General features: G+C 51.4%; 4 protein-coding genes across 4 annotated transcripts; all 4 read left to right on the top strand.

Annotated features, from left to right (window-relative positions):
• Positions 1-352: 352 nt before the first annotated feature.
• PtrM4_131760 (ELO multi-domain protein) lies at positions 353-1,546 on the top strand (the record flags this gene model as incomplete). Its single annotated transcript, XM_001941188.2, has 4 exons — positions 353-763; positions 811-880; positions 928-1,140; positions 1,191-1,546. The coding sequence occupies 4 exons, from the start codon at positions 353-355 to the stop codon at positions 1,544-1,546; spliced, it is 1,050 nt and encodes a 349-aa protein (XP_001941223.1).
• A 1,240-nt stretch (positions 1,547-2,786) lies between these two features.
• PtrM4_131750 (clock-controlled protein 8) lies at positions 2,787-4,565 on the top strand (the record flags this gene model as incomplete). The annotated part of the gene is made up of 2 exons (XM_001941187.1): positions 2,787-3,216; positions 3,277-4,565. The coding sequence occupies 2 exons, from the start codon at positions 2,787-2,789 to the stop codon at positions 4,563-4,565; spliced, it is 1,719 nt and encodes a 572-aa protein (XP_001941222.1).
• Positions 4,566-8,622: 4,057 nt separating this feature from the next.
• PtrM4_131740 (CcmA, ABC-type multidrug transport system, ATPase component) lies at positions 8,623-13,325 on the top strand (the record flags this gene model as incomplete). The annotated part of the gene is made up of 5 exons (XM_001941185.1): positions 8,623-9,097; positions 9,147-9,169; positions 9,233-9,800; positions 9,853-12,848; positions 12,900-13,325. The coding sequence occupies 5 exons, from the start codon at positions 8,623-8,625 to the stop codon at positions 13,323-13,325; spliced, it is 4,488 nt and encodes a 1,495-aa protein (XP_001941220.1).
• Positions 13,326-14,040: 715 nt separating this feature from the next.
• Positions 14,041-15,445, top strand: PtrM4_131730 (uncharacterized protein; the record flags this gene model as incomplete). The annotated part of the gene is made up of 2 exons (XM_066109045.1): positions 14,041-15,376; positions 15,441-15,445. 2 exons carry the CDS (start codon positions 14,041-14,043, stop codon positions 15,443-15,445), a joined length of 1,341 nt encoding a protein of 446 aa, XP_065961037.1.
• Positions 15,446-15,672: the final 227 nt, after the last annotated feature.

Below are 15,672 nucleotides of genomic sequence, written 5' to 3'. Positions count from 1 at the left end.
GGTGTATGGAAATTTGGGACGGGCAGCGGGCGCGTTAGCCCTGCGGGAATGGCGGAAGACCCCAGTACCCAGCAGTCATTTCCGACCTCCTTTCCGGCGCGGCCAGAAATTCATCGCCGGCCCTTCATAACCTTCTCTGCGCGCTGCACCAGTTTCCCTCCCCAGCCCGGTGAGAGATTTACTTCTTCACATCTTCTCTTCATTCCTTTGTGCTTCGCCTTTTCCCGGTCGCGGCTGCCATCTCTTCGTCCCCACTTGTTTACGTAGCCTGTCAGATCCAGGGCCACCTCTCGAACCCACATACACGACAACAACACAACGTCCGCAAAACTCAGAGTCGACATCACACACAATGGGTGGAACGGATTGGCTGGAAATTGGCCCGCCAACACTCGACCGTCCCTTCGGTCTGGCATTATGGCCCATCTTCGAGAAGGTGTTTGAGCCCATCGTAGGGTACAAGCCGCAGGATTTCCGCTTCGTACAAGGGGAGACGCCGCTTTCGACATTCAAAGTCTGTGTTATTACGCTCATCACATACTACATTGTAATCTTCGGGGGCCGGGAGCTTATGCGCAACCGTGAGCCGTTCAAGCTCAACTTTTTCTTCAAGGTGCACAACTTTTACCTCACGGCCATTAGCGGGACTCTCCTGCTGCTCTTCGCGGAGCAATTGATCCCCACGGTTGCGCGGAAAGGTCTTTTCTTCGCCATTTGCGACCACCAGGGTGGCTGGACGGATAAGCTTGTCATTCTCTACTACGTATGTCCAACGCCCCGTGTCATCTTGATCTGAGCTAATCCAAGCAGCTCAACTACCTCACCAAGTTCCTCGAGCTGATCGACACGTGCTTCCTGTTTTTGAAGAAGAAGCCCTTGAGTATGTGCACCTACTCGGCCTACAATTTGCGTAGCTAACAGCGTCAGCCTTCCTCCACACCTACCACCATGGCGCGACCGCTCTCCTCTGCTACACCCAGCTCATTGGACACACTCCCGTCTCATGGCCCGTCATCACCCTGAACCTGGCTGTTCACGTTGTCATGTACTGGTATTACTTCCAGAGCGCGCGAGGCATCCGCATCTGGTGGAAGAAGTACATCACCGTTGGCCAGATCACCCAGTTCGTCCTCGACCTCGGTAGGTTTCTTCATTCTTTTCTGTGGTTTCCAGGGGCTAACAGATTCCAGGCTTCATCTACTTCGCCTCGTGGACCTACTTCACTAGCACCTACTGGCCACACATGCCCAACATGGGCGAGTGCGCTGGCGAGGAATTCGCGGCCATTTCGGGTATCTGCATCATCACGTCGTACCTATTCCTCTTCCTCGCATTCTACTTCGCCACGTACAAGAAGCCGGTGCCCAAGGGCCGTCGCAGGGCTACCAGCGCGTTGGTGGAGATGAAGGATGAGAAGGTGCCGACTGTTGGTGAAGCCCGCAGGCGTCTTTCCATCACTCGTGGTGGAGCCGCTAACGGTGTTGCTACAGGAGCCTCGCCCAATGGTACTCCCAACGGACGGGCGACCCGCAGTCGCAAGGCGTAGACGGGTTCACTTGGAGAGGCGCGGTGCAGGGGGGTCGATTGAGCTATTTGAGGCATTGGATGATGCACAAATGTCTCAAGCATCATCTCACGAATCTGTGTAGCGAGCAACACGGAACACAATCAGACAACAGGAGCTCCCGCATGGCCAGGCTCCTAGCACTTCGTTCTGCTACGATAGACCCAGGTGGGCGACAAATTTTGTACTTCTTGTAATTGCTATGTTTGGGGATGGACACTTTAGTCATCCCCCGTTACGATAAAAGCACGTAAGAGCATGGTTGGTCGGTCTGCTTTACGACAATCTACGGTGTTGGTATTGGGCTTTGGCATGGGCTGTTCGGCTGATGTACCAAGTAGAGGAATGACATGTAATGCATAATCATCAAGTCGTCGTCATCTTCACGTGTCGTGTGTTGTCTATGTACCGCTTGTTAGTTCCGGCACTCTGTTTTGCCACTCTCAGCTACCGGCGCTGCAAGGCTTATTGTGGGGAAGGCCGACTAACTTTCCACGTGCAAAAGATCCAGGAGACGAGATGCCGTAATTGGTAAGATCAGTCAGGCCGGTGAATCACACTGCCGGCGGCATTCTTCAGGCTGACGCACTATGATGGAGATACCGAGGCGGACACAGCAATGCACGCCTAACAGGAAGAAACTGAGCAATGTACATGTGGCAGACGTGTATATTATCAATAACAGTGCCAGCAGCAGGTATAACGGGCTACCGGTTCCACGTTGCTCGGAATCGCATTGATGCATGCCAAGAAGCATGTGTGGAGTTCATTGGGTGGAGCGCCTGTGACATGTGATAAGACTGACATGTGAGAATCATGGCTTTGTGGTGACCCCCAATTTGCTGTTCGGCCTTGATCCTCTCAAATCTTGCCTGTGTCGATCGACCATGCGATAGCCGACGATTCCGTTCCCCATCCCGCTTTCACAGCCGTGTTACCATGCTTCGCAGTTAGTGAAGCTGGCGTCTCCTGAAAGACATCATCGCATCCCGATTCGGTTCTACGACGTCCGGTTACGCTTGACCGGAGCGCGCTACTCTTTCGAGCGCTCCCTCCGCGCCCATCATTGAGAATTGCGACGGCTTTGGCGGAGTTAGCAAAGCGCAAGACGACAAACCCGACGAGGCGCGCACGCACAACTTGGACGTGGTTTGCGCATACAGGAAACGTGGGGTAGTCGCTTTTGATTGCCCATGTCACGCTCGTCGTCTCGAGGAACACAATGGAGCAAGAACGGCCACTACAACGTCCCCCGCCGCCTGCTTATACCCAACACGAGCCTGAGTCCCTAAACCTACCGTCAGTTCCGACGCATATACCGAGCCATCATCCGGACCATGGTCCGCTGCCGGGTATCAAGTCGTTGCATCTGCCCGAGACCAAGCCACGACACACACCGCACAACTCGGTAGAATATAGCCCACGGTCGCAGCTGGACGCGTCACAATGGGGTCTACTACCAGCACCAAACAGCGCCACGTTCCCGAGGGCGCCAGAAAGCCTACCGCGCGATGATATAGGGAGCCCCATGGACACGGCTAGCGTACGCAGCATCCAAGATGACAGTATGAGCAGGCGGGAGACGAGCGTCAGTATGGACGACCCGGACGTTAGGCTAGCGGCCGAGGCGCTGAGCGGGCTTGGGAATCCAGGTACGTTGTTTTGGGTGCAGTTTCACACGTCTTTGCATGTATACTAACGCTTAGTGGTAGACTTTGTGCGCTCCCCAACGGCGCGATCGCTCACACTATCTGCTCGTGAACCTACCACCGAACCACCGGAACCGCTTCTCTCGCTCATCACATCGAATCACCCGTGGCTTGGAAGCTCCATCAATGGCTCCATATCTGCTTACAACACCACCAAGGGCTACACCCCACGTCTGGTCCAGTACGGCGCAGAGCTCATTGAGCGTAACATCGGATCACCCATGGTCAATACTGTATCGTCTGTAGGTAGGAGGACAGGCATGGAGAAGAGCCTGCGGCGATATCTCGGCGAAGGACACCGACGACCTAGCGATCTCGAGCAAGGAGACGGCGACAGCTCAAGAAGCAAGAGGCAAAGAATCGCTAGCCCAGCGGACGATGCCATGGACGTGGATGATGCGCTTGCCGCAGCGTCACGAACAAGAGGCGGCTCCCAGTCGTCCTACTCTGAATCGCTTCCTGCATACGATGACCAGCGATCGCCAAACTATGAGGAGGCAGTCAGATCTGGTGACATCACATCTCGTAAAGCCCCAGAGCAACAGTCCAACACGCCACAAGACCGCCGCGTCAACTGGTCTACCCAGCTCATCATGACGACTTCTGGTCTCGGTGTCGCCCTCTCCGAAACCTCACTTCGCTCCCTAAAGCTTTGCCTCGGCCTCCTCCGCGGCGCAACCACACACATCGACTCGGTCATGCGCGCCCTCAAGCTCGTCCTAGAAGAATACGAAGCCGTCCTGCGCTCCCAACGCCAGTCCAGCAACACCAGCACCATTGACGAAAAAAACCAACTCAACGGCACAATGGCGCAAATGGGTCTCGCAGACTCCTCCGACAAGGACGAGCAAGTCCGTCAAATCGCTGACCGCATAAAAGCCCTCTCATCAGATATCTGGCAAACACTCCAATCAGTCGTTCAATCCGTATCTCGTTATACGGGCGGCGCGCTCCCCCAGAACGCACAAACCGTCGTTCGCACGCAGCTCCTTTCTGTGCCGCAGCGCTGGCAGCTCGCGGGTCGTAACGCCGGTGGTGCAAACGCGGCGGGCGATGAGGTGCGCGGTGCGAATCGCATGTTGGCATTTGCAAAGGAGGGGCTTGATATGATGGGTCAGATTACGGCGGTTGTGGATGGTACGGTGCAGAGTGCGGAGAGTTGGCTTGCGAGGATTGGGCGGAGGCCTGTTGGTGGGTCGGCCGCGCAGGGGCAAGGACAGCAGCAGGGTAGGGGAGAGGAGAAGACGCCGTTGGCGTTGGAGGCGGGGTTTTTGGGTGGGGAGAAGAGGTAGGCGAGTGCGAGGATGTTCAAGGGAGGAAAGGTGGGGGAGGAGTGTAAGAGAGGGAGTATGGGGCGCGTGTGTGTGTAAGATGGAGTGTGCGGGTTTTTCCTTTGTTCATCATCGATATTCATATCGTTTTATTGGTATGAGTGGGTGGGGTATTTTTTTTCTTGTTCTTTAATGCCAGAATACGAGTAAGTATGTGAAAGCCCACAAGAAAGCAAGAAACAACGAATGAAAAACAGAAAGAAAGTCACGAAAGGGTCGACCCATCAACTTAACTGTCCCCTACACTAGCTCTCTAAGTGGTAGCACCCGTGCTATTGCTCAACGTGAACGCAAAGTTAGAACAGCAGACCGCTCCGCAAAGCACCAGCTCAAGAAATCGCTTTTGCAATATACTCCCCATAAGACAGTAAGAAAGCCACATAAGCTAAGCTTCTTAAGAAAGAGTAGAACCTATTTTTAGAGAAGCGGTACACTTGGAAAAAGTCTGGTAAGTTATTACAGCTCTTCATCACGGACATTAGCTAATGAATTATAGTAAAGGGGTTTTCATCGACATTATACTAGTAAATAGAAGTGTTAGCTTACTGTAGAGACGAAGTCTCTTAACTAATCTCTTTACTCTTCTTATCTAGACCGAACACTTTGATATTCTTCTCCACGTCTTTAGTATCCTTATTCTGAGTCCCTGAGCTCGCACCCTCTTATTCTCCGTTATCTTCCGAACTTGTACTTGTACACGTGCTAGTACAGGGAGCCTCCGTTACGTATACACTACAGCCTCGTCGCTGTAAGAGCGGGTTGTACAAGGACATTACGAGGACGACATACTAAGATAAAGATGAGGTGGATGATCGTGCGCGTACGGATGTGCGGGCGTGCTTGTGCCAGTGCGGAGTGGCTAACAGAATTAGAGGTTCTTATCGTAAGAAACAATTGGGAGTTAAAAAGCTCGACGACTGACGTGTTCTTAAAACTAGGTTAGTACTTACGCCAAGGATAGGTACCATGGTACTATCAGATACTCGGGATACACCTCCATACGCAGGAAATGTTCCGCCGTTGAAAGATTTTGAGAAAAAGGGTCTAGTACACTGGGTTGAGTGATATGATCTGTGGCAGAGGAGGGTTTACTTATCACCGTGGTCCTAATCTTCGAGGAGCCTTGAAGTTGAATGTGGAACCAGGACTGTATGTAGGATGTTTGGGCAAAAGAGATATTGAGGGTCATCGACTTTTAGGGAAAAGAACATGTGTTTGAATATGGTAATATGGGAATGATAAACGAGCTCTATGTACCTTAACTGATATTTTTACTGAATGTGTTCACTTTTGCGGGCTTCCTAGTGAGACTTTGTGGGACAAGAGGAAGAAAATGATAATAGTGTTGTAAGGTAGATCTGCGGGTAACGAAATAGAGACATAGTAAACGACCGAGATCTTAGCCGTTGACTGAGGCTCGACATATTGGGTCATTGTTGATTGGAAATGGTATGAATATGTGTGTATGTTTAGTTCGGTGAATAGATGAATAAAATGGGGGGAAGAGAAGAGGAGGATGTCGACTAAGAGAGGCGGTAAGATATTCCGATATACGTTTTTGCAGGATGTCCAAACATTCTACTGTTGTGCTTGAATACAAAATGCTGGTAATTAAAGTTTAGTAGTCTGTCCCATCTTCTTAAGAGTCTCTCTACTTTTCTTGATGTGGTATTGCAGACGGCTTGGGCGAACGATAAGGTGAAGTTTGAGTGATGTGGTTTCATCGAATGCTTCTCGGATGTCGGCCTTGTGATATTTTGGTATGGCATGCATAATGAGGCTCGTGTGCTGTAGAATTGTGTTTGAATAGTTTCTTTTATGTTGCTGGTAAGATACGTGTTCTGAAGTCTGGTTTTACGTAATAGTATATCAGTTGAGGATCGTAGAGACTTTGTTATGTCTTTCATATGATACCCTTATCTATTTAGTTCTGTATGTAACAATAGCTCGTAAGCCGATTGATGACAGGGTTACATTGTCAAGCGTGCGATCGAAGATTCCGTGCCGACTCCTTTCATGGATCTTCCATGTTATACCTCATGTCATCTGGTTTACATCTGTACTCGGGTCCCTAGGCTTATGGCATTCTCACCAAACCTATTCATGTCGATGTTTGCAAGGATAGGCCAGCAATATACTTGCCGTCAATGGGGCTGATGCTTACCTAGACAGGTAATCTGTGCATAGTCTGTACATGCGTCCCGCACACTGGTCCAATATCTCCCCGCATCGATTTACGCGTACGGGCCCATATTCGCGTTATTGATGGTTTCCATATATCCATTTACCAGGACTGTGGAGTGTCCACTCGATATGACGGACGAATTATGGAGATAAGGGTTTACGTAGGAATATTGGCTTAGGAGTGACATGTCCGGTACTTGAGCCTTGCGTACGTGTTCATGGGCGTTTGCGGTTAGTACTTAGTACGACGAGTACGGTGAGGGATTTCGGTGTTTTATATTTTCCGAATGCATACGGAAGGTTTTCACAACGACCACCGATGGGACGGAGTCGGAGTGAGAGCAAAACACCGAATTCCATGTTGCCAAGCCAGTGCCAGGCATGCTGAGAAGATGGGCGCAGAATTCTTTCCAGATGTCAACCTTGATTCTTCGCATGGTTCAGGCGAACCTTGACCCGTGAAGTACGGCATACGGTATGTACACGTTGTGTAACTGGAGCGACCGACAGTGCAATCTCAAATCTCGTATCAGTTCGTCCGAACAGTATCGTAGAACCACTTTTCATACTCCTTTCTTTTACACGTATATTGGTGGGCGTTGCAATTTGCTTTTACTATCGTATAGCCAAGCATGTGGCGAGAAACCCACCTTTTATCTTGTTCATCAAGCTCCACATTTACACACAATGGAGGTGTGGACACGAGCGTGGCAGACTAACGCTATAGTCTGAGTGAGCCGAGATGAGTCGAAATCGCGGCAGAAGACTCAGGTTCTAGGCCAATGAGCGATACCGGATGAACGCGTAGGAAGCCGGTGCCAAGCGAGCGCCTCTCCGAGAAATGTTTCAGGCATGAGTAAGTGTTCAAACATGGCACAGGGCAGTTGGATCAGCGAAAAGCAAGAACAGGTGGGAATGTTGCGGGTCCGTGGGTTGAGGTTTTTTGCTCGAATCTTCTTCTCAGGGCAAACATGTCGAATGGGAAAAGCAGAAAGTGGGTGGCTTGTTTGCCATTCGACAGCGAGTCGGCCCGCTGCCGTAGGAGCTGTGATTCTAACAGAACATGACTCAAGCCAAGAGGATCCACAGTAGAGTGCTGACAAAACCATGTGGAGCGAGCGGCAAATATCAGACCTAGCAAGGGTCCAGTATCGCGCAAGAGAGATTACCGAGGCTGGCAGCATGCTGCCTTGCGCGGTTTGATATGTCGTGGTAAAGTTCAACGGGTTTCGTGTTTCTGTTCCAGTGTGCCCTAGCATGTATAAATTTAGGGGAGAAACAGACAAACATGACGCGTATTGAGCGCATTTTGTTAGCGGTTCATTCAAGTACGTATGGTAGGCGACTTCTCGTCGTCATAAACGGCTTATGTTGATCGGGTCGCCTCATCGATGCGCGTCACATGCTGATGTGCTGGTTAAGTCGAATGATGCAGGATGAGTCAATCGCATGCTGTGATACGTACTGTATGATACACCGCTGTTGCTGTCTCCGTGCGGAGCAGTCCGAATAGGCCATTTTCTGCTTTCGTCCAAGTATAACCCGGCACGCTTCCTTGCCAGGGTAACCACTTCGGGCTTGAGGCCCCCACTGCCCTTAAGTCCGAGTCGTAGCATTGTTTTCCTTATTTAAACAATTAGCCTTGGTTCGCGACATTACTCGGCCGATCCTCTGCTGCTGCTGTCTTGTTTTGTGTCTCAGTGAGGTTGTGTACGTTCTTTATATTTAATCTATTGCCGCAGTGTAAGACATTGGCAGTCTCCGCTGCAGCCCCGGACACCCCGTTGTTTGTATAGGCGCAGGGACGCCCTGTAACGGCCGTGTCGCAGCCACAATGGACAACAACCAGTTACAGAATACCCACGTGCAGGAGCACACCGAGGGTGCTACCTACGAGGCCATTCACCCAAACCGCGACCACATCAGGCCCGACAATGCCAGCACCAGAAGCGCATCCATCGACGACAGCACTGCGCGAAACTCGCCAAAGTTGAACGACAAGGGCTTTAGCCATACCACCGGTGGCGTAGACATCCAAAGGGCCGAAGCCGACTTTGCCGAGCTTTCCAAGGAACTCTCCCGCGCCAGTAACATTTCACGTCGGTTAAGTCGCGTACAAAGCAAGCAGAGTCGCAAACAGGGACTTAGCACCGATGTGGAGAAAGCGGGCGTTGAGGGGTCAGAGGACTCTGATGAACAATTCGATCTCGAGGCTACTCTAAGGGGTAGTCGTGATCAAGAAGAGGCGGCTGGGATCAAGGCCAAACGCATCGGCGTGGTCTGGGACCGTCTCACCGTCAGCGGCATTGGTACGATCACGATGCATAAACTACACGGCAAAGGCTAACAACTGCATAGGCGGTGTGAAGAATTATGTCAAGGTACGGACTGTGTTGACGCGAGCATGGATTATACGAGAACGGGATGGCTAACACTTCGGCTAGACTTTCCCTGACGCCTTCGTATCCTTCTTCAATGTTTTCGAAACGGCGGCCAGTATCCTGGGGTTGGGTAAGAAGGGCAAGGAGTTCGACATCTTGAAGGACTTCAAGGGTGTCGCCAAACCGGGCGAGATGGTTTTGGTGCTTGGAAAGCCGGGTAGCGGTTGCACAACATTCCTCAAGGTCATCAGCAACCAACGATATGGATACACAAAGATTGATGGCAAAGTCCTATATGGCCCCTTTGAGTCCGATTTCTTCGAGAAGAGATATCGAGGTGAGGCTGTATACTGCGAGGAGGACGAGAACCACCACCCCACGCTTACCGTCGGTCAAACGCTCGATTTCGCACTCGAAACAAAGGTACCCGGAAAGCGACCAGCAGGACTTTCCAGACAAGATTTCAAGGAAAAGGTCATTGACCTCATGCTGAAAATGTTCAACATTGAACATACCCGCAACACCATTGTCGGCAACCCCTTCGTGCGAGGTGTGAGTGGAGGAGAGAGGAAGCGAGTTTCCATTGCAGAGACAATGATAACTGGCGCCTCATTGATGTCGTGGGATAACAGTGAGTACTTTATGCGAGAAAACAGCATCGGCATATACTGACTTCCAAAAAGGTACCAGAGGTCTCGACGCTTCCACAGCCGTCGACTACGCCCGATCGCTCAGAGTCCTCACCAACATCTACAAGACGACCACCTTCGTGTCCCTATACCAGGCTTCCGAGAACATTTACAAGTGCTTTGACAAGGTCATGGTCATCGACAGCGGACGCCAAGTATACTTTGGACCTGCCCAAGAAGCTCGTGCCTACTTCGAGAGTCTTGGATTCCGGGAGAAGCCCCGCCAAACCACTCCCGATTATCTCACTGGTTGCACGGACCCCTTCGAGCGCGAGTTCAAGCCTGGCATGAGCGAAAAGGACGTTCCTTCGACGCCCGATGCGCTCGCTGAGGCTTTCAAGCGATCCGAGACGGCTGCAAGACTGGATGCTGAAATGGTGGCCTACAAGACGCAGATGGAGGAGGAGAAGCACGTTTACGACGATTTCCAACTGGCCGTCAAGGAATCCAAGCGCCATGCTCCACAAAAGTCCGTCTATTCGATCCCGTTCTACCTCCAAGTGTGGGCTCTGGCCAAGCGTCAATTCCTACTCAAATGGCAGGACAAGTTCGCCTTGACTGTCTCCTGGGTTACCTCGATAGCCATTGCTATCATTACCGGTACCGTTTGGCTAGATCTCCCCGACACCTCGGCAGGCGCCTTCACTCGTGGTGGTGTTCTCTTCATTGCTCTCCTTTTCAACGCTTTCCAGGCCTTCTCTGAACTTGCATCTACCATGTTGGGAAGACCGATTGTCAACAAACACCGCGCCTTTACATTCCACCGTCCTTCAGCCCTCTGGATAGCCCAGATTGGAGTCGATCTTCTGTTTGCCTCGGTTCAGATTCTGGTCTTTTCCATCATCGTATACTTCATGACGAACTTGGTGCGAGATGCTGGAGCCTTCTTCACTTTCTTTCTGGTCATCGTCACTGGTTACCTTGCTATGACTCTGTTCTTCCGAACAGTCGGTTGTCTCTGCCCAGATTTCGACGTTGCCATTCGTCTCGCTGCCACAATCATTACCTTGTTTGTGCTAACTTCTGGCTATCTCATTCAGTGGGAATCCGAGCAAGTCTGGCTGCGTTGGATCTTCTACATCAATGCGCTCGGACTCGGCTTTGCTGCTCTCATGATGAACGAGTTTTCTCGGCTGGATCTGACTTGTGCTGGCAACTCGCTGATTCCGTATGGACCCAACTACAACGATATCAATGCTCAGGTTTGTACGCTACCTGGTAGCAAGGCCGGTAACCCAATCGTATCTGGTACCGACTATATTGAGACCTCATTCTCCTGGCACCCCAAGGACCTCTGGATGTACTACGGCATCATGATTGCTCTTATTGTGGGCTTCCTACTCGCCAACGCTTTCCTCGGAGAGTTTGTCAAGTGGGGTGCTGGTGGTCGTACAGTCACGTTCTTCGTCAAGGAGACCAGCGAACTCAAGGAACTCAATGCCAAGCTACAGGAGAAGCGTGATAAGCGCAATCGCAAAGAGGACTCCAGTGACCAGGGCTCAGACCTGAAAATCGCGTCCGAGGCTGTTCTCACATGGGAGGATCTTTGCTATGACGTCCCTGTTCCAAGCGGACAGCTCCGTCTGCTCAACAACATCTACGGTTATGTCAAGCCCGGACAACTCACGGCGCTCATGGGTGCCTCGGGCGCCGGAAAGACCACACTGCTTGATGTGCTTGCCAACCGCAAGAACATCGGTGTTATTTCTGGTGACAAGCTTGTTGATGGAAAGGCCCCCGGTATCGCCTTCCAACGTGGAACTGCCTATGCCGAACAGCTCGACGTTCACGAACCTGCTACGACCGTCCGTGAAGCCCTCCGTTTCTCTGCCGATTTGCGCCAACCCTTCGAGACGCCTCAGGCTGAAAAGTATGCGTACGTTGAAGAAGTCATCGCTCTATTGGAGATGGAGGACATTGCCGATGCCATCATTGGAGATCCCGAGAGTGGTCTAGCTGTCGAACAACGCAAACGTGTGACAATTGGTGTTGAGCTCGCTGCCAAGCCCGAGTTGCTTCTCTTCCTGGACGAACCGACTTCTGGTCTCGATTCCCAGAGTGCTTTTAACATTGTCCGTTTCCTCCGCAAGCTGGCCGCCGCTGGTCAGGCTATCCTGTGCACGATTCACCAGCCGAACTCTGCGCTTTTCGAGAACTTCGATCGACTCTTGCTCCTCCAGCGTGGCGGTCAGTGTGTTTACTTCGGTGACATTGGCAAAGACGCCCATGTCCTCATTGACTACTTCCATCGCCACGGTGCCGACTGTCCACCATCTGCAAACCCCGCCGAGTGGATGCTGGATGCTGTTGGTGCAGGTTCTGCTCCTCGTATTGGTGACCGCGACTGGGCCGATATCTGGGCTGACTCTGAGGAGTTCGCTGAGGTCAAGCGCTACATCACCCAGGTCAAGGAAGAGCGCATCTCCGCAGTCGGTGCTGCTGAACCAGTTGAACAGAAGGAATACGCAACGCCCATGTCGTACCAGATCAAGCAGGTCGTCAGACGTCAGAACTTGTCCTTCTGGCGTACTCCCAACTACGGCTTCACTCGTCTGTTCAATCACGTCATCATCGCTCTGCTCACTGGTCTCATGTACCTCCAACTTAACGACTCTCGGTCTTCCCTTCAGTACCGTGTTTTCATCATCTTCCAGGTCACCGTCCTCCCAGCCCTTATTCTCGCCCAAGTCGAACCAAAGTACGCGGTCCAGCGTATGATCTCTTTCCGCGAGCAGATGTCGAAAGCGTACAAGACATTCCCCTTTGCCTTGTCAATGGTTCTCGCAGAGATGCCTTACAGCGTCCTCTGTGCCGTGTTTTTCTTCATCCCGCTGTACTACATCCCCGGTCTAAACTCTGACAGCTCGCGTGCTGGATACCAGTTCTTCATCATCCTGATTACTGAGATCTTTTCTGTTACTCTGGGACAGGCTATTGCTGCTTTGACACCTACGCCATTTATCGCCTCTTACTGCAACCCCTTCGTCATTGTGAGTTGCACTTTACTTTTATAGCTGGAGCAGCGAACTAATTATATCCAGATCATCTTCGCCCTATTCTGTGGTGTCACCATTCCCAAGCCCTCGATCCCCAAGTTCTGGCGAGTATGGCTCTACGAGCTTAACCCCTTCACGCGCCTGATCGGAGGTATGATCGTCACTGAGCTTCATGACCTCAAGGTCACATGCACATCGGCCGAGTATAACCGCTTCAACGCTCCTTCAGGACAGGACTGCGGTACATACATGAGCGACTTCTTCTCGAGTGGTGGGCCCGGCTACATCCTCAACAATGCAACTAGTGCGTGCGAGTACTGCGCCTACAAGGTTGGCGATGAGTTCTACCAACCTCTCGGCTATGAGTTCAGCAACCGATGGAGAGATTTGGGCATCTTTGCCGCCTTCATCGCTAGTAACTTGGTCATTCTTTTCGTCGCTGCAAAGTACCTCAACTTCAACAAGAGATGAGCGAAAATACTGGGCAGCATTCACATGTTTGTTCGAACATGGCGTCTTCCCTACCACGACGCCAACGCACGTATGACAGGTTATGCCATACCACCGCGGCCGATTGTTGCTGCATGAGCGTTGTTTCTTGCATATTATCAATGTATCATCACAACAAGAGTCTATATAACTAGACGTTCTGGTTTCTTGTTGCGATGCCCGATTGGGCGGAACATTTTCATATTGCCAGCATTACTAGAGCAGCATGGCCTTCATTCATACAAGTACATGCATAGATACTATAGTCATATTAATCAATCACTTCAACATGAACACAATTTCCACATGTCGCCTCCTGTGAAGTTAGGTAACACATCTTTTGTCCATGCTGCGCCGCCCCTTCGCATATACTCCCGTTGTTCGTTGTTCAATGTCTCACATGTGTATGTCTTGCTGTACGTTCTTGCTTCACACCCGCGGCTTTTGGCAATAACGACGAGTCTTTGAGACATTGTCCGTGTCTTGGTATTGAATCATGCCTCTCGTTCTTTCTTTTCTTCTTTTCCTTTCGCACTTTCTCGATGAAGATTATCAAACTTCCAATATACACACACACACACACACACCCGCTTTTACCATCCACAGCCAGCACCTTCTCGCAGCTACTCACGCTATATCAACAGTTCGCTTTTTTTCTTCCTATCCCTTCGGTTGGGAAAACCCGTCTATCGTTAATATGGCTCCTGCAGTTCAGTATCACCAGTCGAAAATGTTCACTATCACTACGATAACCACCCAACAAGCAAGTCAGACAGCGGGCGTGGTGGATTCAGCGGTAGCAGACGTACTTGCGAATGATGACGATGTTTTGGAACGAGAGACAAGTACATGTTGTCACATCTCATATACACCAGTCACCAGCACGAATAACACACAGCATTCCGAAAAAGAGAGCGATCACTTGCAAATCCACGGTGTTGTGCCTGGTGGGAGAAGGGTAAATGTGGAGACGAGTTCAAATCCAGGGTCACCACCACTACACTCAGCGGCGACGACACCACACACACTGCCTCACGAGCAAACGACCGCAACCACACCACCTACACCCCGCAAAACATCGTCATCGTACCCCCGCCCCTCGCCCCCAGGTTTCCTCTACCCAGACCCCATAGTCCCGCCCTCGGTGTCATTGTCCCAGTTCGCAGACGCACTCGCAGACGCAAACGCAATCACAGCTCCACGCGCGCTCATCCCAATGAGCCAACCAAATACCGTCCTCATCCGTCTACCAACGGAATACAAACTCCTCCTCCTCGCAACGTTAATCGTCGCCGTTCTGGCTGCCGCATGGTCACTGCTCGTATGCTGCATGAGCGTGCCACCAGGCTGGTGGAAGAAAGGTTGGGGAAACGGAAAGGGGAAGAAGAAGGAGCGGAGGCCGGTGGATAAGGTTAGTAAATATAGGGGTGTGAGGGAGACGCACGGTGGCGGACAAGATGGAGAGGAAATAGAAATGCGACACCAACCGCGACATACACTTCAACGAAATATCACGTGGGATGGGCAGCAAGTTTCTTCATCGTCGACATATGGAAATAATGCTACAGCGACAGTGAGACAACGAGTTGTTTCCTCTGCGCCTGGTACACCTTTCCCGCCTACTTCAACGTCAACGGCAGCGTCAGCCCTAACACCAAATTCCACACTATCCAGCCCTGTGAACCCCTTCCTCGACCCCCCTACCCCCAACACACTGCACGAGCAAGGACGTGTCCGACGTACTTCCATGGAGTGGAAAAGGGACCATGCAGCATTCTTCCATTCTACGTATACGTCTTCTAGTCTGCAGAATCCTTTCGCCGACACATCTACACACACTGCGACGTCTACATCAACATCAAGATTCACATCCATACCACTGACCCCCCGCCGGCCATACTCACGCTCACGGTCGCCCCGACTATCTCCCATTCACCGCACAGACACTGAAGCGCTGGAAGCAATGGAAGCGGGTACAGCACCGCCACCTGCGGGCAGTACGGCAGATGAGAAGAGCGATGTACTTAGTAAGAGTATGAGTTTTATTGGGGAGGGGCTTGGGATAATGGACGGGGCTGTTGATGGGTTCGTTGCGAGGGTAGCGCGGTGGACGGATGATGAGGGGGGTGAGAAGGCGTCGTCGTTATTGCCGTAGAGGAGGAATAGGGTTGTTGCATAAGATAGTGTAGAGGTATGTGGTTTATGAGATATCTTTGTTTTCTTTTTTGACTGCAAAGGAGGAGGTATCATCACGACGACGTACTGCTTGCAGGGTATACTTCAGATGAATGAGACACACATTATTTGATTTTAGATTCAGAGCGTTGTC

This window comes from Pyrenophora tritici-repentis, chromosome 7 (assembly GCF_003171515.1).
Source record: "Pyrenophora tritici-repentis strain M4 chromosome 7, whole genome shotgun sequence".
In the NCBI taxonomy this organism is placed as follows: domain Eukaryota; kingdom Fungi; phylum Ascomycota; class Dothideomycetes; order Pleosporales; family Pleosporaceae; genus Pyrenophora; species Pyrenophora tritici-repentis.
This window is presented reverse-complemented; position numbering and strand designations above follow the sequence as displayed.